Source organism: Sceloporus occidentalis, unplaced genomic scaffold (assembly GCF_023333645.1).
Source record: "Sceloporus occidentalis isolate IW3139 unplaced genomic scaffold, rSceOcc1.0.p SCAF_5, whole genome shotgun sequence".
Classification (NCBI taxonomy): domain Eukaryota; kingdom Metazoa; phylum Chordata; class Lepidosauria; order Squamata; family Phrynosomatidae; genus Sceloporus; species Sceloporus occidentalis.
This window is the reverse complement of record NW_028316985.1, coordinates 11370990-11388618: the sequence shown is the minus strand read 5'-3', so window position 1 is coordinate 11388618 and position 17629 is coordinate 11370990. Positions and strand designations below refer to the sequence as shown.

General features: G+C 37.4%; 1 protein-coding gene across 23 annotated transcripts in view; it reads left to right on the top strand.

The window, feature by feature from the left end:
• C2CD5 (C2 calcium dependent domain containing 5) overlaps positions 1 to 17629 on the top strand; it is a 99913-nt gene that overhangs the window by 23481 nt on the left and 58803 nt on the right. For 8 of the 23 annotated variants that reach the window (XR_016281473.1, XM_089527585.1, XM_089527587.1 and 5 more), the window contains exons 7-12: positions 3089 to 3240; positions 6501 to 6692; positions 9272 to 9357; positions 10519 to 10551; positions 11913 to 11966; positions 15686 to 15794. Coding sequence is in view for 22 of the 23 variants with exons in the window: in XM_089527585.1 (XP_089383711.1) it covers positions 3089 to 3240; positions 6501 to 6692; positions 9272 to 9357; positions 10519 to 10551; positions 11913 to 11966; positions 15686 to 15794 (626 nt within the window). In the remaining variant the exon portion in view is untranslated. Of the gene's footprint in view, positions 1 to 2031; positions 2157 to 3088; positions 3241 to 6500; positions 6693 to 9271; positions 9358 to 10518; positions 10552 to 11912; positions 11967 to 15685; positions 15795 to 17629 lie in introns of all 23 variants that reach the window. The other 15 variants (XM_089527603.1, XM_089527599.1, XM_089527601.1 and 12 more) reach the window with 8 other exon arrangements.

Below are 17629 nucleotides of genomic sequence, written 5' to 3'. Positions count from 1 at the left end.
CCTGTTTGAATTTTTTTTCCTTAAGAATGCATGCAAATATTATAGCGCATCCCCTTCAGTAGCAGTATATTATCTCAATATGTTTTACATTTTTCTGAGTTTTTGATTTCACAAATATACTTCATTCTGTACTTGAGTATGTGTTAAACAACTACTGGAAATAGTTCTTCTCCCACATTGCTCATATAAACTTTTCATATTAATGTGAAGTTATTACAATTTTACCAGCTTTTGCAGGTAGTCCCTGCTTTGCTCCTATCCTCCTCTTGTTGCATATTGGCTTTGGCACAGAGATATTTGCTTGTGTTAGGCCAGACTTCCCTGTTACATTGAACCAGACATCTCTGGCCTGATGTTGGCTAATAAAGCAAGAAAATAAAACTGAATCACAAGGCAGGATCTTTATACTGCAGTCAGTGAAAGGAGTGTGTGTTCCCCTTTTTCATAATGTTATAAAGCCTGGAATGATTATCTGAACTGAACCATTGTACACTTGGGTTTTAATATTAGTAAAGTTGCTTTTGTAGTGATAAAATAAATGCTTTAGAATTATTGTTTTGAATTAGTTCTGTTAAGTGTTCAAAGTTGTGGCTTATTTGCACTATTGCAATAAGTAATCAAGGCAAACATTTCTATAAATCCTGTATGTTCATAGATGACTTTGGCCATTTTTATTTATTTAGGTGTTCAACTAATCACCTGTCTAGTCTACAAATACTGGTTTACTGGTTTGCCTGAGTAGCTGGTTCATGTTTGCCATAGCAACTTTCCTTATGTGTTGCCTTCAGTACCTTCTGTTATGGGCGGAGGGCTTGGAAAAGAAATGGAGATTTTGTTCACTTGCACAAGGATTGGAGGAAAAATAGATTTGTAAAAAGTAGCCTTTTTCCTTCTCCAATTCTTGCCTTCTTCAAGTCCAAGTGCTAAAAAGAGCTTGGAGAAGGATGTGCATGCAGCTGCTCCAGAGAGCCAGGGACACATCCTTGGTGAGTGAACTTGTGGATGCCTGTGCTTAGGCTAAGACCCACCTTTTAAAAAGAAAAAAAGAATCCATTTGTCTCAAACATCACCCATATTTCTGTGTGAAGTTTCCCCTTCCTCTGTTTATAATCCTCTGATTAAACTAGATCATACAGTTAGCACATTGATTTTACACATCTAATAGCTTGCTAATAGTCTTTGAATGTTTATTATAAATTCATCTTGAAATAAAATGGAAACATTCTCCTCTGGTATAATCTTGCATGCTAAGATTTGTTGTCATTAGAAACAAAATCAGTCCAGTCAAACTACTCACCTTGAATCAGGTTGCAGTTAAGACTACTAGGAGCATATTAATAATTTCTTTCTTCCTATTTCTTCTGTTACCACAGATTCAATTACAATTCTAACAAGTTAATACTTAGCCGCTTTTTAAAAGATTAGATCTTTACTCTTTAGACCAGGGGTGTAAAACATAAATAAGTTGGAGGGCCAATTTTTGCACTGAGTAGATTTCCAGGAGCTGAATCTGTAACTTTTAAAAAAATGTTAATTACATTATGATTTATTGAATGTCAAATTTATCTAAAGTCTTTTTCCTGATGCCCCACACTCACTTGTTGCAGGGCTTTCATTGCCTGATGTTTATTCCAGACATGGGGAAAGTCTGTATATACTTTTTTTGTCCCATGATGCCTTATCTCCTTAATTTAATGAAAATTAACTTGCTGCATCTAAGCACGAGATAATATATGAGCCGTTTCAGCAGTGGATTTTTTGTAAGTCACCACATCAGTCTGACATTTGTGGCTTCTTAATCATCAATGTTGACTGAACTTCATGAACGCTGATGGGGGTAGTTTGGAGGGACCCTAAAAGACCTGATAGGGTCCTTATTCCTTACTTTTGACACCCCTGGTTTAGAGCCTGCTCTTTTGAAAAATTCACCCTCCAGTAACTAGAACACCCTGAAATAATTTTTAAATGTAACTTTGCAATCTCTTGTATGTATTTTTTCTTTCCTTCCACTTTGGCTGCAAATTCTCCCAGGTCTCCGCTGGTTCATCCACCAAGCCATGGATGTCGTTCGACTCACAACAGTCCAATTCACACTGCTACTGGCTCACGGCTTACTCAGAACTTCTCTGTGTCTGTTCCCACTCTCATCTACACTGGTACGAGACTGCACAGGCTCAGAAGCTGGGGAGAGACAGGCCACAGGCACAGTGATCGAGGCAGGCAGGCAGGCAGTGTAGGCAGGTACCACAAAGCATTCCTTAGTGGGAATCTTTCTTCTGAAAATAAGTACCCTCGCATTCATCTGATAAAATAGAGACAATAAGATTGGATGATGCATATTTTTAGGATCTGTCTCTCTTTTCTTTGGTGTGTGTGATTTTTCCTTTTACAGTATTTGAGATATGTATCTTAGATTTTTCACTTGTCATGATGGGGGAGGGAGGAACAGACATGTTGAGTGGGCTTCAGGCTTAATCATGATGTTTTCATGTTGTGTGCAAGATACCTTCAGCCAAACAGGTAAGAGAGTGCTAAATATGGCACAGGTTCTTGGTTCAATGGTATTGGTATGGTTTTCCTCTATGCGCTGTTTTTAGCTGTGGCACGCTGCAGATGCTAACGGATAAGGAAACATTTTTTCTTGGGAATGTGTGTGTGTGTGAGATATAAATGTTTATGTCTGTGTGCATATGAGCACACAGATATGTAGTCTGCAATCTTCACTCTGTTTTCTTCCCTTTTTTTTTTTTTTTGGTAATTAGCTCAAAAAGCATATTGCATTCCTGACCCAAGCCATGGTTTTGATGCATTTTACTTTCTTTGCCTGTTTTTCTTAGGTTGTATGCTTTATGCATTAGCTGTGGTTTTGGTTTTGGTTTTGCTAACAAATGATTATCATCTACCTGCACAATGCTGAGTTGGTAAACAATTTTTTACACGTTTTGGCCTCATAATTCAGCATCACACCAGAGGCCATATATTGACCCTGCCCTGTCCCTTCCCCACATCCTGGTGTTGGGATCATGCTGCTATCAGCCCGGTCCTTTGGCATAGGATCACTGAATATGTTTCCACCTTCTTCTGGCAGGATTCCTTTCAATGAAGATCCCAATCCCAATCCTCATTCATCAGGACCCTCCACCCCTCTGAAAAACCAAATCTATTCCTTTTCACCTTCCAAGTCCTACAGTCGACAGTCCTCTTCTTCTGACACAGATTTGAGTTTGACACCCAAAACTGGTAAGGTGCTTCCACCCACATTATTTTATGTTGTTGATTTGCTTTGTTTAATTTGTGTTGTTCCTATTTTAGCTTTTTATTCACCCCTTTCTCTGTTTTCCCCCCATGTAAGTTATCCTAATAACCTGAAAGTAGGGTTATATAAAATTTCTATTTTCATAAATCTGTGGATTTCTTATTGAATTGTATAGTGTATTGACAGCTTCCCCAGGCTGACACATAGCACATCATAATACAGTAACAGAATCACAAGGAATTATCTTTTAATTTCCTCCACATCATATTGCAAATTATGGAGATAAAAAGTCACCATAATATGTTGGGGAGACAGTTCAATGTGCCTAACACTGTGCAAATTTATAAGACTAACTTTCTAATTTATAAATGTTTCTCTGTGTCTTCACATCTTTCTAATTATTCTTCTGTTTACAAACGATAAACTTTCAGAAATACGGCCTGCTGGCTTCCCACTGAGCTGATTTCAAGCTATGCATAATTAACATTAATACTTCTTGCTTTAAATTAGTATTTAATCCCCATTACAAATTTCTTTTTTCATTTTGACCATATCTTTCATTGTTGATTTTCATAATTTTGTTTTGTGTTTTATTTTTGTTCTATAGTATGTCTGCATGCCATATTGGAATCTCAGATGATCTCATCCTTTAATGTTGATGTTTTACCCTGCTTCCTAATTGGGCCAGATTCCGTTGGTGCTCATGGGGAACTTGGAGAAGGGATGTGAAATACCAAACAGAGATTGGATCTTAAGTAGGTCTTGCCTTCATTATCTTCTAGGCAAGACCTGGGTGAATTATATGCCCCTGATGGAAGGCCCAATTTGTTCCACTTTGAATGCAAGGATAAATATCCCAGCTATCTGGTGGGATTTCGAAGAATGGAATCCAGAAACTGCTGCAGTTTAGTTCCTGGAATGAGTCCTTATTCATTGTTTAGAAAGGGGTACAGAGGTCCTTCTCTCTTCTAATAGCACTGCAGCAGGGACGTAGCTAGGATTTTAGGAAGGGGGGGTCCCGACTAAGTACCACCATTATAATGGGGCTTGAGTGAGGCAGCACAGCAGCACACACCATTTTTCTAATGGAAGGGGGGGGGGTCCAGACCCCAAGGAAAATCCTCCCCCCCCCCCCGGCTACATCCCTGACTGCAGGACTGTTACTCCAACCTACAGGTCCTTACCAATTGTAGCAGGTGGTATATGTATAATTCAGTGTTAGGATCTCTGCAGGCTTACCTGTGGCAGTTAGTTGGTGTTTGTGGGACAGGATGGAGAAAGTCATGTTTGAAAAGGAGTCCAAATCCAGAACGTTTCAGAAACACTGCCTTAACTATATGGCTGTGCTCAGTCAGTTTTCATGTAATTTAGATTTGCTGTTTTGATCTTTAGAACTTTTTTTGCAAGGCGGTGCTTGGTTTTCCTTTTTGGAAAAAAAATTAAGTTAGAATCTAAGCTGTGACCAAGTAATATTTTAACCTGTTTATCTGCCCTCTTGTGTTTGTGTTTTTAAATAGTTTATGTAGTATAGTTAGTAATTAGTTAGGATGTTTCTCAGCTTTCTACCAGTTTATTTCATATAAGTATTGCTTCTTTAAAAGAGAGAAGTTAAAGGCTACATTCATTTTTGCAGAAAAAATGTTTGCTGTTAATGCTTGTTCATCTTGATAATGTGAGAGATACTTTTAACATACAGTTTTTATTACAGATAAAATATTTTTCTTGGCTGTTGAATTTCATCAATTTAGACAGAAGGATTTGACCAAGCAATATTTATACTAATTTTCCTGTGGGTCTTATATCTCTATGTATGTTTACATTTATATAATAAGCACATTTGGTTGTTGTGTGAGCCTTGTGCCTCTGCTTGTACCTGTTTTACTCCTTTTTACAAGTGTGCATGCAGACAGTCATAAAGTCTTCTCCTTGCTATACATTACATTTCATCCAAAATGGGAAAGTGTCTGTCTGTCTAATAAAAGGGGTCAAGGACCTAAACCATACAGCTGTACTCATGCACTCACTTGTAATGCTTAAATCTCATTGACCTTAAGAGGACTGACACATAGTAATGGCATAATTTACTTCTTCAGGGTGACGGCAATCCATATTTTCTCCTTATTTGCTCTTTCCATGTGTGTCTTACCTGAGCATCATTAATCAATCTATGGCATTCCAAAAGTTCCCTGATGCTTTACATAGACTACCTCAGGTAGGAAGAAATGGCAAGCCCCATTTGAAAAACACAGATCTATCTGCTTGCGTTTTGTTGGATCCATTCTTCCCTGAGTTCAAGGGGCTTTTGATACATTTTACATGAAGAGATCTTTACTTCATGCTGTATGACAGACCTAAGGAGAATTGTAAAGAAAGTTCTCAAACTGTTGTTTAAAGAAAGGTAGAGGGTGAAAAAGGCAAGCATATGCCTACTGAGTCTTCAAATCTGTGTCTTTATTAAACAAAGCATAGCAGTGGGAGCAGACAATGCATTGTCTTTCTAAATGTAACTCTGATGTCTGTGAGCTTAAAAATGGAAAGATTTACTGTCAACAAAATATGTTTTAGTGATTTGACTCTTCATCTGAAATCTCCAAATCATTCTGCTGATACAATCTCAGAGTCTTTAGGTGTGAGTGATATTCGGTAAACTAACAGAATAATATAATTCAAAAAATGTTTACTACCTCTTTTTTTTAAAGCTAACACCTAATCCCCTAATATATATGTGGAGGAAATTGAGAAGATGGGACTCCTTTATATATATTAAAAAGTTTAAAAGACATTTAATATAAACTTTGCCCTCCTCTTTAATGTTTAACACTCTAAAAATAACTTGCTTTACAGTTAATATGCAGAAGATTCAAAGTCTTCCTGAAAGAAACTGATTGTGTATTTAGAAATATGGGAAATAGTTCTTAGTCATTTGCAAGTACATTCAGTTTTGAACAGTATTTACAATTTGGAATAAAACCTAAAGTGCACTGAAACTTTTACTACTTTTAAATAAAGGGAAACAGTATATTAAAATATTAATTCAGATATTTTTTTCATTCACTTTGTAATACTGTGTTTGTCAACTCATTTATTGTATGTCAGTAAATAAGTCATTCATGTGCTGCTAGACTGTTGGTTCATTTTTACAAGGTTTAGTTTTCCTTGATTTGTTTTGCTTTTTCTCCTTCTGATTTCATTTTTCCCCACTTTCTGAAATCTACCATCTCTTCTCTACTGCTTCCCTCCACAGCATTTTCCCCGCAGGGACCTAGGATTTTCCTGTTTCCCAGTTCCCCATCTCTGTCTTGTGATTCCCCACAACTTAAACAGCCCTGTCTCCTTCTCTCTGGGCCTAGCCCTAACCCTCTTCACTCTAGCCATGTCAACCCAGTTCTGAGGAAAAGTGTTTCTTTCACTGAAGAGTTGCTTCTGGCTGTTTCTGGTAGGACCGATCTTGTCGCCTTGCTATTTTGTTTTTTGTTTTTTTGAGTAGACTCTGCTGCTTTGTGGTGGCACTGAGCACAGTCTTAAAGCTTCTCATAATTTCTCTGCAAATCCCCCTTTTTAAATTCTGCAAACTGCTGGCTACATGACTATTACAGAATTCTCTAATGGGTTTTTTCTTGTTATCTTGATTTTTCCGTTAAAGTTACATAACCATTTCAAAGAAACTCTTACTTTTTTCATTACAGATTTTTGTCCTTTCTTTCAAAAAAAAAAATATTCAAAAATGTTAGTAATTGGCCTGGTTTTTCATCCTTAGGTGGTGATATAATAATAATAATAATAATAATAATAATAATAATAATAATAATAATTCATTTCCTTCTATTGTAAATGTTCCTCTGTTTCAGTTGGAACAAACACTCCTCCTTCCTCTCCAGTCATTTGTATTACGCTGTTAACCATCATGTGGCCATCAGCCATATTTGTTTTCAGTATCTGCCGTTTTATATACCATTTTGAAAATTTGCAATATGCACACTTGTTTTGCCTTTCTGTTCACTAGGTTGCTTTGCTAAATGCAAACATTTTGCTGTTTGTTTTCTGTTAGTGTTTTGATTGTTCTCCTTTCAGGAGAAACACATTTCATCTCCACAAACAGTTGTCATTCCATTTTTGTCTCTATTCTTAGTATTGTATAGTCCCTTGTAAGATAGCCTTAACTGCAAAAAGTTGAGTTATATTAATTTAATGATACAAAATGGGACTATATAGATGCTAATATGTGTTTCCTTATCCAAAAACAGCTAAAAATATTTTCTTAAGTAAGATTTTTCATCATTATCCAAGGATTTGGCCATTTAAGTATAGGTGAGAGTGACCAGTGACAGGTAAACTGGATTGAATTGCTTATAAATATCCATTTGTGTAGTTTGTGTTTGAACTTTCAAGTGTTTACAGAAATTCAGAACATAAGATATTTGTACAAGAGCACCATCTGAGTGGGTGGGATATACCTCTATATTAGAGAAGATGTTAAAATCATGAGTTTCTTGTACAGTTCTGATTTTAATCTGTTTAATCTTTCCTTGGTATAGGATGATTATTTTATTGTCATCAGTATGTAAATTGTTAGCGGTATAGCTGTCCATGTGCATTTGATATATTTATTGTGCCATTGATGACACAATAATTAAGCATGTTTGTGCTTCTTTGCAAATTCCACTTAGGACAAGGAGACATGCCCAGAAACACTTTCTTGTGATTGAATCCTGTGTGAGAGAACACAAATTCCTTAGACTCATTCAGATTTTTACAAAAAACTGATGTTTGCTGGAATAAGGGAGATTATGCTGTAATGAAATTGTCCATAAATAATGCATATCTGATAAAAACTTACTGTCTATGAGTTGAGAAATTTAGGTCAAAAAATTGACCCAAAAATGTAGTTCGACTTGTACATGGGTCAATATGGTAAGTCCTCCTGAGCCTCTTCCCAGCCAAGCTGCCTCTGGGGACAGCTCAGCTGGGGAGAAGCTGGGAAGGGCGATGGATTGCCCCCAAAGCCTCTCCCCAACTGAGCTGCCTCCATGGGGACAGCCCAGCTGAGGAGAAGTTGGGAAGGGTGATACAGTACTAGTGTTTTGGATAGTAGTCAGAAGGGATTTATGAAGCTATTTGTACTGGTTGTGTCAGTGAATATTAAACCACAGTGTGAACAAATTGCATGCCTGTATGCGGCCAATCTCTGTTTGCACCTGGTTTACTCCCCTCACACATGGGGCTATATGAAGCAGCCAGGAATATCCTGACATCTCAATCCAAGACTGTGATTTTTTTCACCCAAACTATATCCAAGATCTGAAGTGCAATTGCAAACCCTGCTTAAAGATGATATATAATCCTGTGTTATTTCAGTTCAATAAACCATACGTAGACAACTGGAAATGCTGACTTGTTGGTTCATTTAGTCCAATAGTTTAAAAACACAGTTTCAACGGCTGACCAGGATTTCAGGCAAGAGAGTCTTTCTCTTTCCTATCTGGACATGCCAGGTAATGAATCTGAGCTCTTTTGCATTCGACACAGTTGCTTTGTCACTGAGCTATAGCTATAGTTTTTCTTGATTAGCTTAGGTCATAGATGGGGAAAATGTGGCCCTCCATATGTTGTTAGACTGCAGCTCCCTTCAGCCAATGAGAAACGCTGGGAGTTGCAGTCCAACAACACCTGGAGGGCTACACTTCACTTGTAAACACTAAGGTGGAATGCCCCCAAATTCTGAGAGCCCTTTCTACAGTGTTAGATAAATACAAAGGTATATTAGGTCACCTGCAACTATAAAAAAGGCGGAAGCATCATATCTTTCTCCTAGCAAATGTGACTTTTTTAAAAACAAAGGTAACTTCTTGATGATTTTGGCTTTCCAGCTCCTGTAAATTTAAGCTTTCATAATTCCCACTGCATTTGTGAGTAGTCACATCATGTATTGTGATGTTTTGTTTTGTTTAAAAATCAGTAAAATATACCTTTTCTTTGATTTGAACTGGCTATTAATTATGTGCTGCTGTCCTTTAGGAATGGGCAGTGGGAGTGCTGGAAAAGAAGGAGTACCATTAAAAGCTCTGTTAAGACAACAGACTCAATCAGCTCTGGAGCAAAGGGTGAGAAAAACATAATCATATTTTATATTTCATGTCTTAACAATGCAATGCATTCACATATTCACTCAGAAATCCCATTGTGATAAATAGGACTTATTCCCAAATAAATTGGTGTAGGATTAATAACTAAACTAGTCACTATAAATTTCTTTTATCATCTGCTTAAAGTTTCCTTTTTCATTAAACTCTTATCTCCCTCCTTTAGTCTTGAACTATAAGCAATGTAATGTTTGTTCAAATGGATGAATTAAATACATATCCAGATCAAGGACATTCTGGAACATAGAGACCTAAGTCATGAATGTATACAATATAGGTGTTTTCTTTCTTTCTTTCTTTCTTTCTTTCTTTCTTTCTTTCTTGTACATATCTTCTTGTTATATCTGTTTCTCAGAATTTGTTGAACTCTGTTTAATATCCCTTTTTGTTTTATCGATTCTAGCAAACCTTAAAATTAGCCAAGCAGAATTTAAAAACCTAGTCTGCAACAAAATGAATTGAGGAGGTATATCAAAACAGAGAAAGCTGTGCTTATGCACTTTGTGATGACTGAAGGACAAAATATATGGCCCTTTTGGGCTGCCCAGAGGTTGACTTCAGGTTCCCCAGCTGCGTAGATGTGAGGCGGCTTTTGGGTGCTCAGGCAGCGCAGTGTTTATACTGGAGCGCATTAAAGCCAGCTTCCAGCTGCAGCAGGGCAGGAAAAGACAGCTTTTTGCTGGCTGAAAAGGAGCAGCTCTTTGTCACTCCTTTTTTGACAAGTTTCAAGGCGGATTGGGCCTGTGGTGTGCAGTTGCTGCAGCCTTGATCCAATTTGAGAAGGGGCAGCTTCAAGCCGCCACTTCAGGGACGTCTATTTCAGCCCTGTATTACATTTTGATCTTGTACCATTGATCAGATATAAATTTGAACTATAATGTCATTCTGGCTATGGGGTCTGAAACCAAACTGGGAACCTGAACCTCACTGAAACCTGTGAATTTCAGGTTTCTTCACTTTGAAGCCAATTTTTATTTTCTTTTATAGGATTGTATCAGTTATATGCTTGAAGCTGTATATGCACACACCATTAAAATGTGGATTAATTCTAAAATGAAAGCAACATTAAAATTGTATAAGTGGATGATTCTCTTTTCATTTCTTGTGTTATCCATTGCTAAGGGAGGATCGCCTCATAGGTTCTGTAGAAGGCGGGTATGTTCCAAATCATTGTGTGACATTTCTTTTAAGCCCTCTCTTTTTGTGTTAATTTTATTTTCCTAGCTTGGAGTTGTGGTATTATATTATTTATTTATTTTAGGAATTTGGGGTTGTTTGTTTTGATAACACACTTTCTCCCAGATTCCTTTTAGAACCCTCCATATGCAAAATCAAAAATATTTCTCCTAAAATCATCTAGCAAATCCAAATCCTCCTGCTTAACCATTAGGCTGCATGACTGTACATTCCATTTAACTTTTACATTTCATTTTAAATAGTTATTCATAGCTTTTATTTTGTATTGTTTAGTTTGGCAATAAACTAACACAGGAAAAGTATTTATTTTCTATCCCTGTCCTGGTAATTTAGATGTTTTGTGGGTATTGATTTTTTTTTTTTTTTGCATCTCTTGATTATACTTTTAAAATATAATTTATTTTGAAAGTTTTCCTCTTATGAGCATTTCATAGCTAATATAGTAATTTAACTTCACGAATAGTCACTAGAACATGAGAAGCCATTAAGAAGACTAGTCTTAAACATGCTTCTTTAATACTGTGACTTCACACTTAACAATGAGTGTATAATTTATTGCAATAGCATGTTTGGATCTATGTCATAATTTGAAATATATAATTTAATGTTACATCTGTTTCTATGTGCCCCTGTCAAATCAAACCCTTAGTAAGTCATGTATCATGCAACACACCAATTGCTGTGGCTGGATTGCCTCTGTTGAATGCTATAGATTATCCAGGTGAAATGTTCTTTTCTACCTGCAATCCTATGCCAATTCTGGGAGCTCATGGTATGAATACGTAATGCAGGTAGGACCACAGTTTAAAAATAATACTTAGGACCTTTTCTGATGTAACTGACTAGTAGGTATTTGTTGTAGGCATGTAGAGAATGGCTTGCAATTCAAAGAGCAGCAATTGTGACCAGAATCAAAGGTTTATCTGATACAAAACTCTGGCCTGTTACAGACTGCCAAAATAAAGCTGCTTCGGGTCTCTTTAGAGGTATGCTATTTAAATGATGCATGCATCCTAAGAATCCGGAAGCTGCACCAAAAGCTGCACTCTGGTGCTTAGGAATGGAGTGTGGCTTTGGTCGGACTCTTAGGACCCATGCATCATTTAAATAGCATACCTCCAAAGAGACCCGAAGCAGCTTTATTTTGGCAGTCTGTAACAGGCCTCTGTCTCCTAAAGTGACCTCCCAGGTCCTCCCAGGAAGCTCCCATATGGGGCAAGATATAATCAAAATTACCTAGTAGTTAATTTGGATGTTTTGTTGTGGTTACACAACTTCTTTTCTTCTTTTTTTGAAATTCTAATTTGTTGATGTGGTAGGACAAGGAGCTGGAGAAAATGGGTAGAGCTGAATTATTAAAGCAGAAGCACGAGGTAATTTGTTGCAGATGTTTCGTGTGCAAATGCTTTTTGCAGTCTTGTATTTTTTAATTATAGAGTCATGGAAGATAGACCAGTCAGTGACAGCTAGCTATAGATACTCCACAGTTAGAGGCCATATATATTTGAGTACGAAATTGAAATAAAGTTGAAATCCAGAGTCTCCAGGCATAAAGCTATGCAGCTTATTCAGCAGTTGGGATTCACAGAAAATATATCATTAACTGTTACATGGCAAATGCAAATTTCAAGTTGTTCTGCACATCAACCTAATTCATATAGGACACTTGATATATGTCAGTTTCATACACTTTCCTCGCTTTCACTAATAATGGCCACAAGGATTAGTTTCAATATAATTGAACATGCTGTCCAGAACCTAAACTGAGGTTAATTTTAACTATGGTTAGTGAAAACAAACCTCCTTCATAAACTATAGTTTGAAGTTGGATTGTTTATTATAGTTTATATATAGACTATACTTTATATTAGCCACAGTTGAATGGCAGTGAAAACCTTTGAATATCTCTTTGCAACTTTTTTGGGGGGAATAGGGGTACTGAGGTTCTCTGTAGTTTGTCCTCATAATATGAATCCTGGTTTAGCACAGAAGTGGAGAACTTTTTTGGTTTTGGCCTAAATGCCATTTTACTGCTGATATACATCCCTGACAACATTGTTCAGGCTGTGTTTGCTCTCTTACACATACATGTGTACATGCACACTCATTTCTGTCCCTTGTCCATTGCAATCAAACTTTTTAAAAGGCTCAGTTGTTGTCAAGAAAAGAGTCAATTTTTGGATGGGGGTGTGGGTTGGGATTCCCTCCTCAGCTTCCACACTGAAATTATGGTTTTGAAAGCCTCCTTTAATACCATTGGAGACTTTTTAGAAACTTCATTGCTGCTTGGAAGCAAGTAGGGAAAATCCCATATCTGTGATGAGGGCAGTAGGGAACTGATAACCCAAATGGGAACTTCTTGCAGGCCATGGGCCTTTCATCTCTGGTTTATAGTTGTGTATGAGTTCTGCCAATTGATTATTCAACAAGTAAAAAGAAATATAAATGGCTCATAGTACTGTAATCTTAGAAAACAAGAATTGATTTATTTTACTTGCCTTCTAGTTTCTAATCTCTTACTCCTTTCCCCATATTGTTTGCAAATTGCCGAATTTTGAGGGACAGATACTTAGGGACAGAGCAAAACAAACAAACAAAAAACCACAAAACAAACATACCCATATGCAAGACAAATATTATCAAAAGCTGAGAATTAATATTTCTTTGGGTGCTTTGGGAGGTTTTTTAAAGGTTGTGCTTGGCTTGTTAGTGGCTCTTCCCTCCCCCCTGTCCTCCTGCTTTTATTATCTGACAACGAATTTTGATGCTATGTAACTGAACCTATACATTATCCAGAATGTGAACCTTATGTTATGTGATTACAGGCACTTGACACTCTTCACAGAAAGATATGATAATTGATTTATGTTTTGTCTCCCTTCTGCACTCAACAGTCATAAGAGCATTGTGAAATATATCACTGTTGCATGACTTTCGTTTATTTATTTTTTGCATTGGTGCTATAGAACTGACAGATGGAAACCCCATCTCCTTTCCCCCCATAAATATGCTATGCATTATTGTACACAGATTTACATTCTGACAAAAAGAAGCAGCAGCCCATTTGGAGCATTCCTTGTTTGATAGCATAAGCATAATCTTTCAAAACAGATACAGTAAAATGCCTTTTATTTAAATTCTTTGTCTCAGTTCTGTTTTAACCCACGAGTAGAGAGCCAATTTGGAGGGATGTGGTGGCTTAGTGGTTAAGACGCCAATTCTGATGATCAGTAGATCAGAAGGTTGGCAGTTCAAGGCCCGAGTGCTGCATGATGGGGGTGAGCTCCTGTTACTATGATTCTAAGTAGATAAATAGGTACCACCCAAGTGGGAAGGTAACAGTGTTCAGTGCAGTCATGACCACCGGAGCAGTTCTAAGACAATGCTGGCTGTTCGACTTAGAAACAGAGATGAGCACCGCCCCCTACATTCAGTTACTAGACATTCATGTCAAGGGACTACCTTTATCTTTAGAGAGCCAATGTAGTATAGTGGTTTAATCATTGGACTATGACTCTGGAGACCAGGTTTTGATTCCCTGCTTAGCCATGAAACCCACTGGGTGACCTTGGGCAAGTCATACTCTTTCAGCCTCAGGGGGGAAACAGCAAACCTCCTCTGAACAAATCTTGCCAAGAAAAACTCCATGATAGTTTTGCCTTAGGGTCACCTTAAGTCAGAAACAACTTGAAGGCAGACCATCTTTACTTCTTTCCACTGGCCTTTGGTAAAATTCTGGGTTTCCCCCTTTCTCTCTGCGTCTATTTGAACATTGTTCCATGCTTTCTGAAAGGATGCTGCTGCACCTATTCTTGAACATCATATTCAGGCCTAAGTCTAACATCTCTCTCTTGTTGCCTGCCTTTTCTTTGTCTCCTTATAGTTCCAGTCCTTTCAGTTCCCTTGCACTCTTTTTGCTGGAAGGAAATGTATAGGAATCTAACATAAGGTTATAATGGAGTAGGAAGACTGCAGTCAGTAATCGCCTAGTAAACTTGTAGAAACAGTGTCTGTATTGTCCAAATTCATTTGGGTGAATCAGGCTTTATTAGGAATCCACATTATTTTAACTTCTTCAAGGTTCCAAGGATTGTGGGTGTATGAGTTATTATTCCCCTCTACGCCCTCAAAATTATATCAGTGGCTAATCAGAAAATATGTTCTGACAAGATAGACCCAAATCAGTTTATTTTTTAAATCGACTTAATGGAACAAAGCAGCCTAATTTCAACATATGCCAAAACAGTGACACAAGTCATAGTCATAATACTACAAACCACATCATTACATTGACATTTCAGAAACAAGAAGGTGAAAGTATAGATTGAAATTCCAATAAATGATATGGAAGATAATAGAACTTTCATATGACCTGAATGAAGTTAAAGAAAATATGAAAATGTATTAGGTTTTAAATTCAGTATTTGTGTATATTTATCACCACAGAGCAAAAGGGCTACGTAACACCTATCAAAATACATGTTAATGATCACACAGAGTTAGTTTAATCAGTCGAAAAACTGTTGTTTAACACTCTGTGTCAGCTCTTGTGTGGCTCTTCAGATTTTTTTTTAAAAATAGAGAAATATAAGATTCTTGAAGCCTAGGTCTGTGAATATATGGGGGTAGAATCTGAATATGACAATACTGTCCACTGTTTGAGCTCCCCAAAGGAAAAACAGGATGTAATTTCCAAATAAACAGAGATAAGATCTAGTTCCAAATACCTCTAAAATGATCATTTTTTTCTCAAAAATATATTAGTAAATTAAACTGAAAACAGCATCTATCCTTGATGCATGTTAGGGTTCTGGTATTGCAATATTCAGTTAACATTTCTGTCCAGGAACAGCATTATGAGGGGAAAGTAGTATCTTAACTGCTTTTTCAGATATTTGCTAACCTCACAGTGCATTCCGTCTGTGGATGGCATACATTTGCTTGTTTAGTGCATAATGTAAACCTTAACTAAGCATTTTGCCAACTGTTCTGCTTTGCTTGTGTTTCAAGAGATCCTTGCATGTGGATTGATAAAAAATAAATCAAACTTATAAGGTCATATGTAATTTTTTTCTTCTTCTAATTGGAACAGGAATTTCCTTTTTTTACTTTGACGGCCTTTCCTCCAGGCTTCCTTCTCCACGTAGGTGGAGTTGTCAGTGCCCGTTCGGTGAAGCTCTTGGATCGTATCCACAATCCTGGTATGTTACAAGAATAAATCTTAGTGTCTGCTTGTTGTGACCTTGGCTCTCTGTGTATTTATATATATTATTGATTAAAGAGAAAACCTTGTAAAATGTTGGTGGTTATATAAACACAGTTTTTACTCCCCCCTCCCCACTTCCTTGTAATGTCACAGAGCTATTTAATTCCATTGAAATAGTCTCAGAATCTTTGAAAAACATACACAGTTATATATTTCAATTTTTGTTAAAAAAAAAAAATCAAGATTCTGAAGTCACATATCTTACTCAGATCTAAAGTGCTCAAGTGCAAACATATAAGATTCCCCCCCCCCCCCCCCCACACACTTAAAGATTCTTCCTGGACTTAAGCAGATCTGAAAAGCATGTCTAATTCTTTTTCTTTCTTTACTTTTTAAAGACGCATAAGATTTCCGTGTGTGTTCTCTAAATGTGAGCAGAGGAACATTTTGGAAGCGGAAAATTCCTGTCATCAGACATATGGAGGCAGGATGTTAGAAATGACTTTATAACCATATATACTCGTCTATAAGTCTAATAGACCAAGATCCCAGGTTGACTTATTTATGGGTCACTATAGTAATGTGATAGCAGCTCTTTCAGATTTCCCCGTGCGGTGCGGAGAGGAGTTTATTTCTCTCTGGAGCCAAGCAGAAAGAGTCCTAGGTGATTGATTGATATTGATGTTGTTTAAGAATCCCTCTCCCGCCAGTGCGTCTGTCTGAAACGAAAGCTGAAACAATGAAGCAAAAGCCTAATGAGAGTCTCTCTTGCCATATGCACACATACAGATACAGAAGGAGTCTCCAAGTTTTACCTTCAACCTATCCATGGGTCATGGCAAAATCCAGAATTTTGGCCCCAAAACCTGCCCTCGATTTATACATGAAGTCGACTTATAGTTAAGTAAATATGGTAGACTAATTGTGTCCATTTCCCCCCTGACTACAGGTATTTTTCAATCTTAATATTTTCTCTCTATGTTTTAATTAGACCTAGGGGTAGTGTAGTTGTGTCTTGAATTTGACTTGGTACAAATTCACAGACAGGAAAAATGGGTTAGAAATGGAGATCCTGGAGGGGGGAATACATTAAACTGCTCCCCTAGGCAAACATTCTACTTTTCTTAAGATAGATTGAAAATATGATTCTTGTGATAATGGCTAGGTTGCCTTCCTCCGTCCAGGAGTTCAAGCTGATACTGTACCAATATAGGTTGAGTATCCCTTATATGAAAATCTGAAATACTGTACTCCAGAATCCCAAATTGTCCACATGGGTGGCTGGGATAGTGACACCTTTACTTTCTAATTGCTCAGTGTGCACAAACTTCGTTTCACACACAAAATTATTTAAAATATTGTCTATAAAATTACCTTCAGACTATGAGTATAAGGCATAGACAAAACATATATAACTCATGTATAAATCAACCTCATGTGTACGTTTTGAGACCAAAATTATGGATTTTGACATGACCCCTGGATAAGTTGAGGTTGGCACTCCATCTCCTCTGTTCCCCTCTCCTCTCCATCCCCTCTGTTCCCCTCTTCTCGCCTTTTAGGAGAAGCACCAAAGAGTCATCACTGTCCTTTGGAATCCTGAAGCTTTATCTCACTCCTTAAGTTGGTCAGTCTCCTCTGCACATTGCACAGCCTCTGCAAGTGAAGCCTGCCTGGAGTCCCATCTCTTTAATAGCTTGTTAGCAGGAGTGCCTCAACCATAGGCTGTGGTGCAGAGACTGCTCAAGAGGCTCCCTTCCCATTTCCCTTCTGTCTTCCCCTTCACTCTCACGTTGGGGTGTCCAACTCAAGTGAGTGTTCGATTTCTGT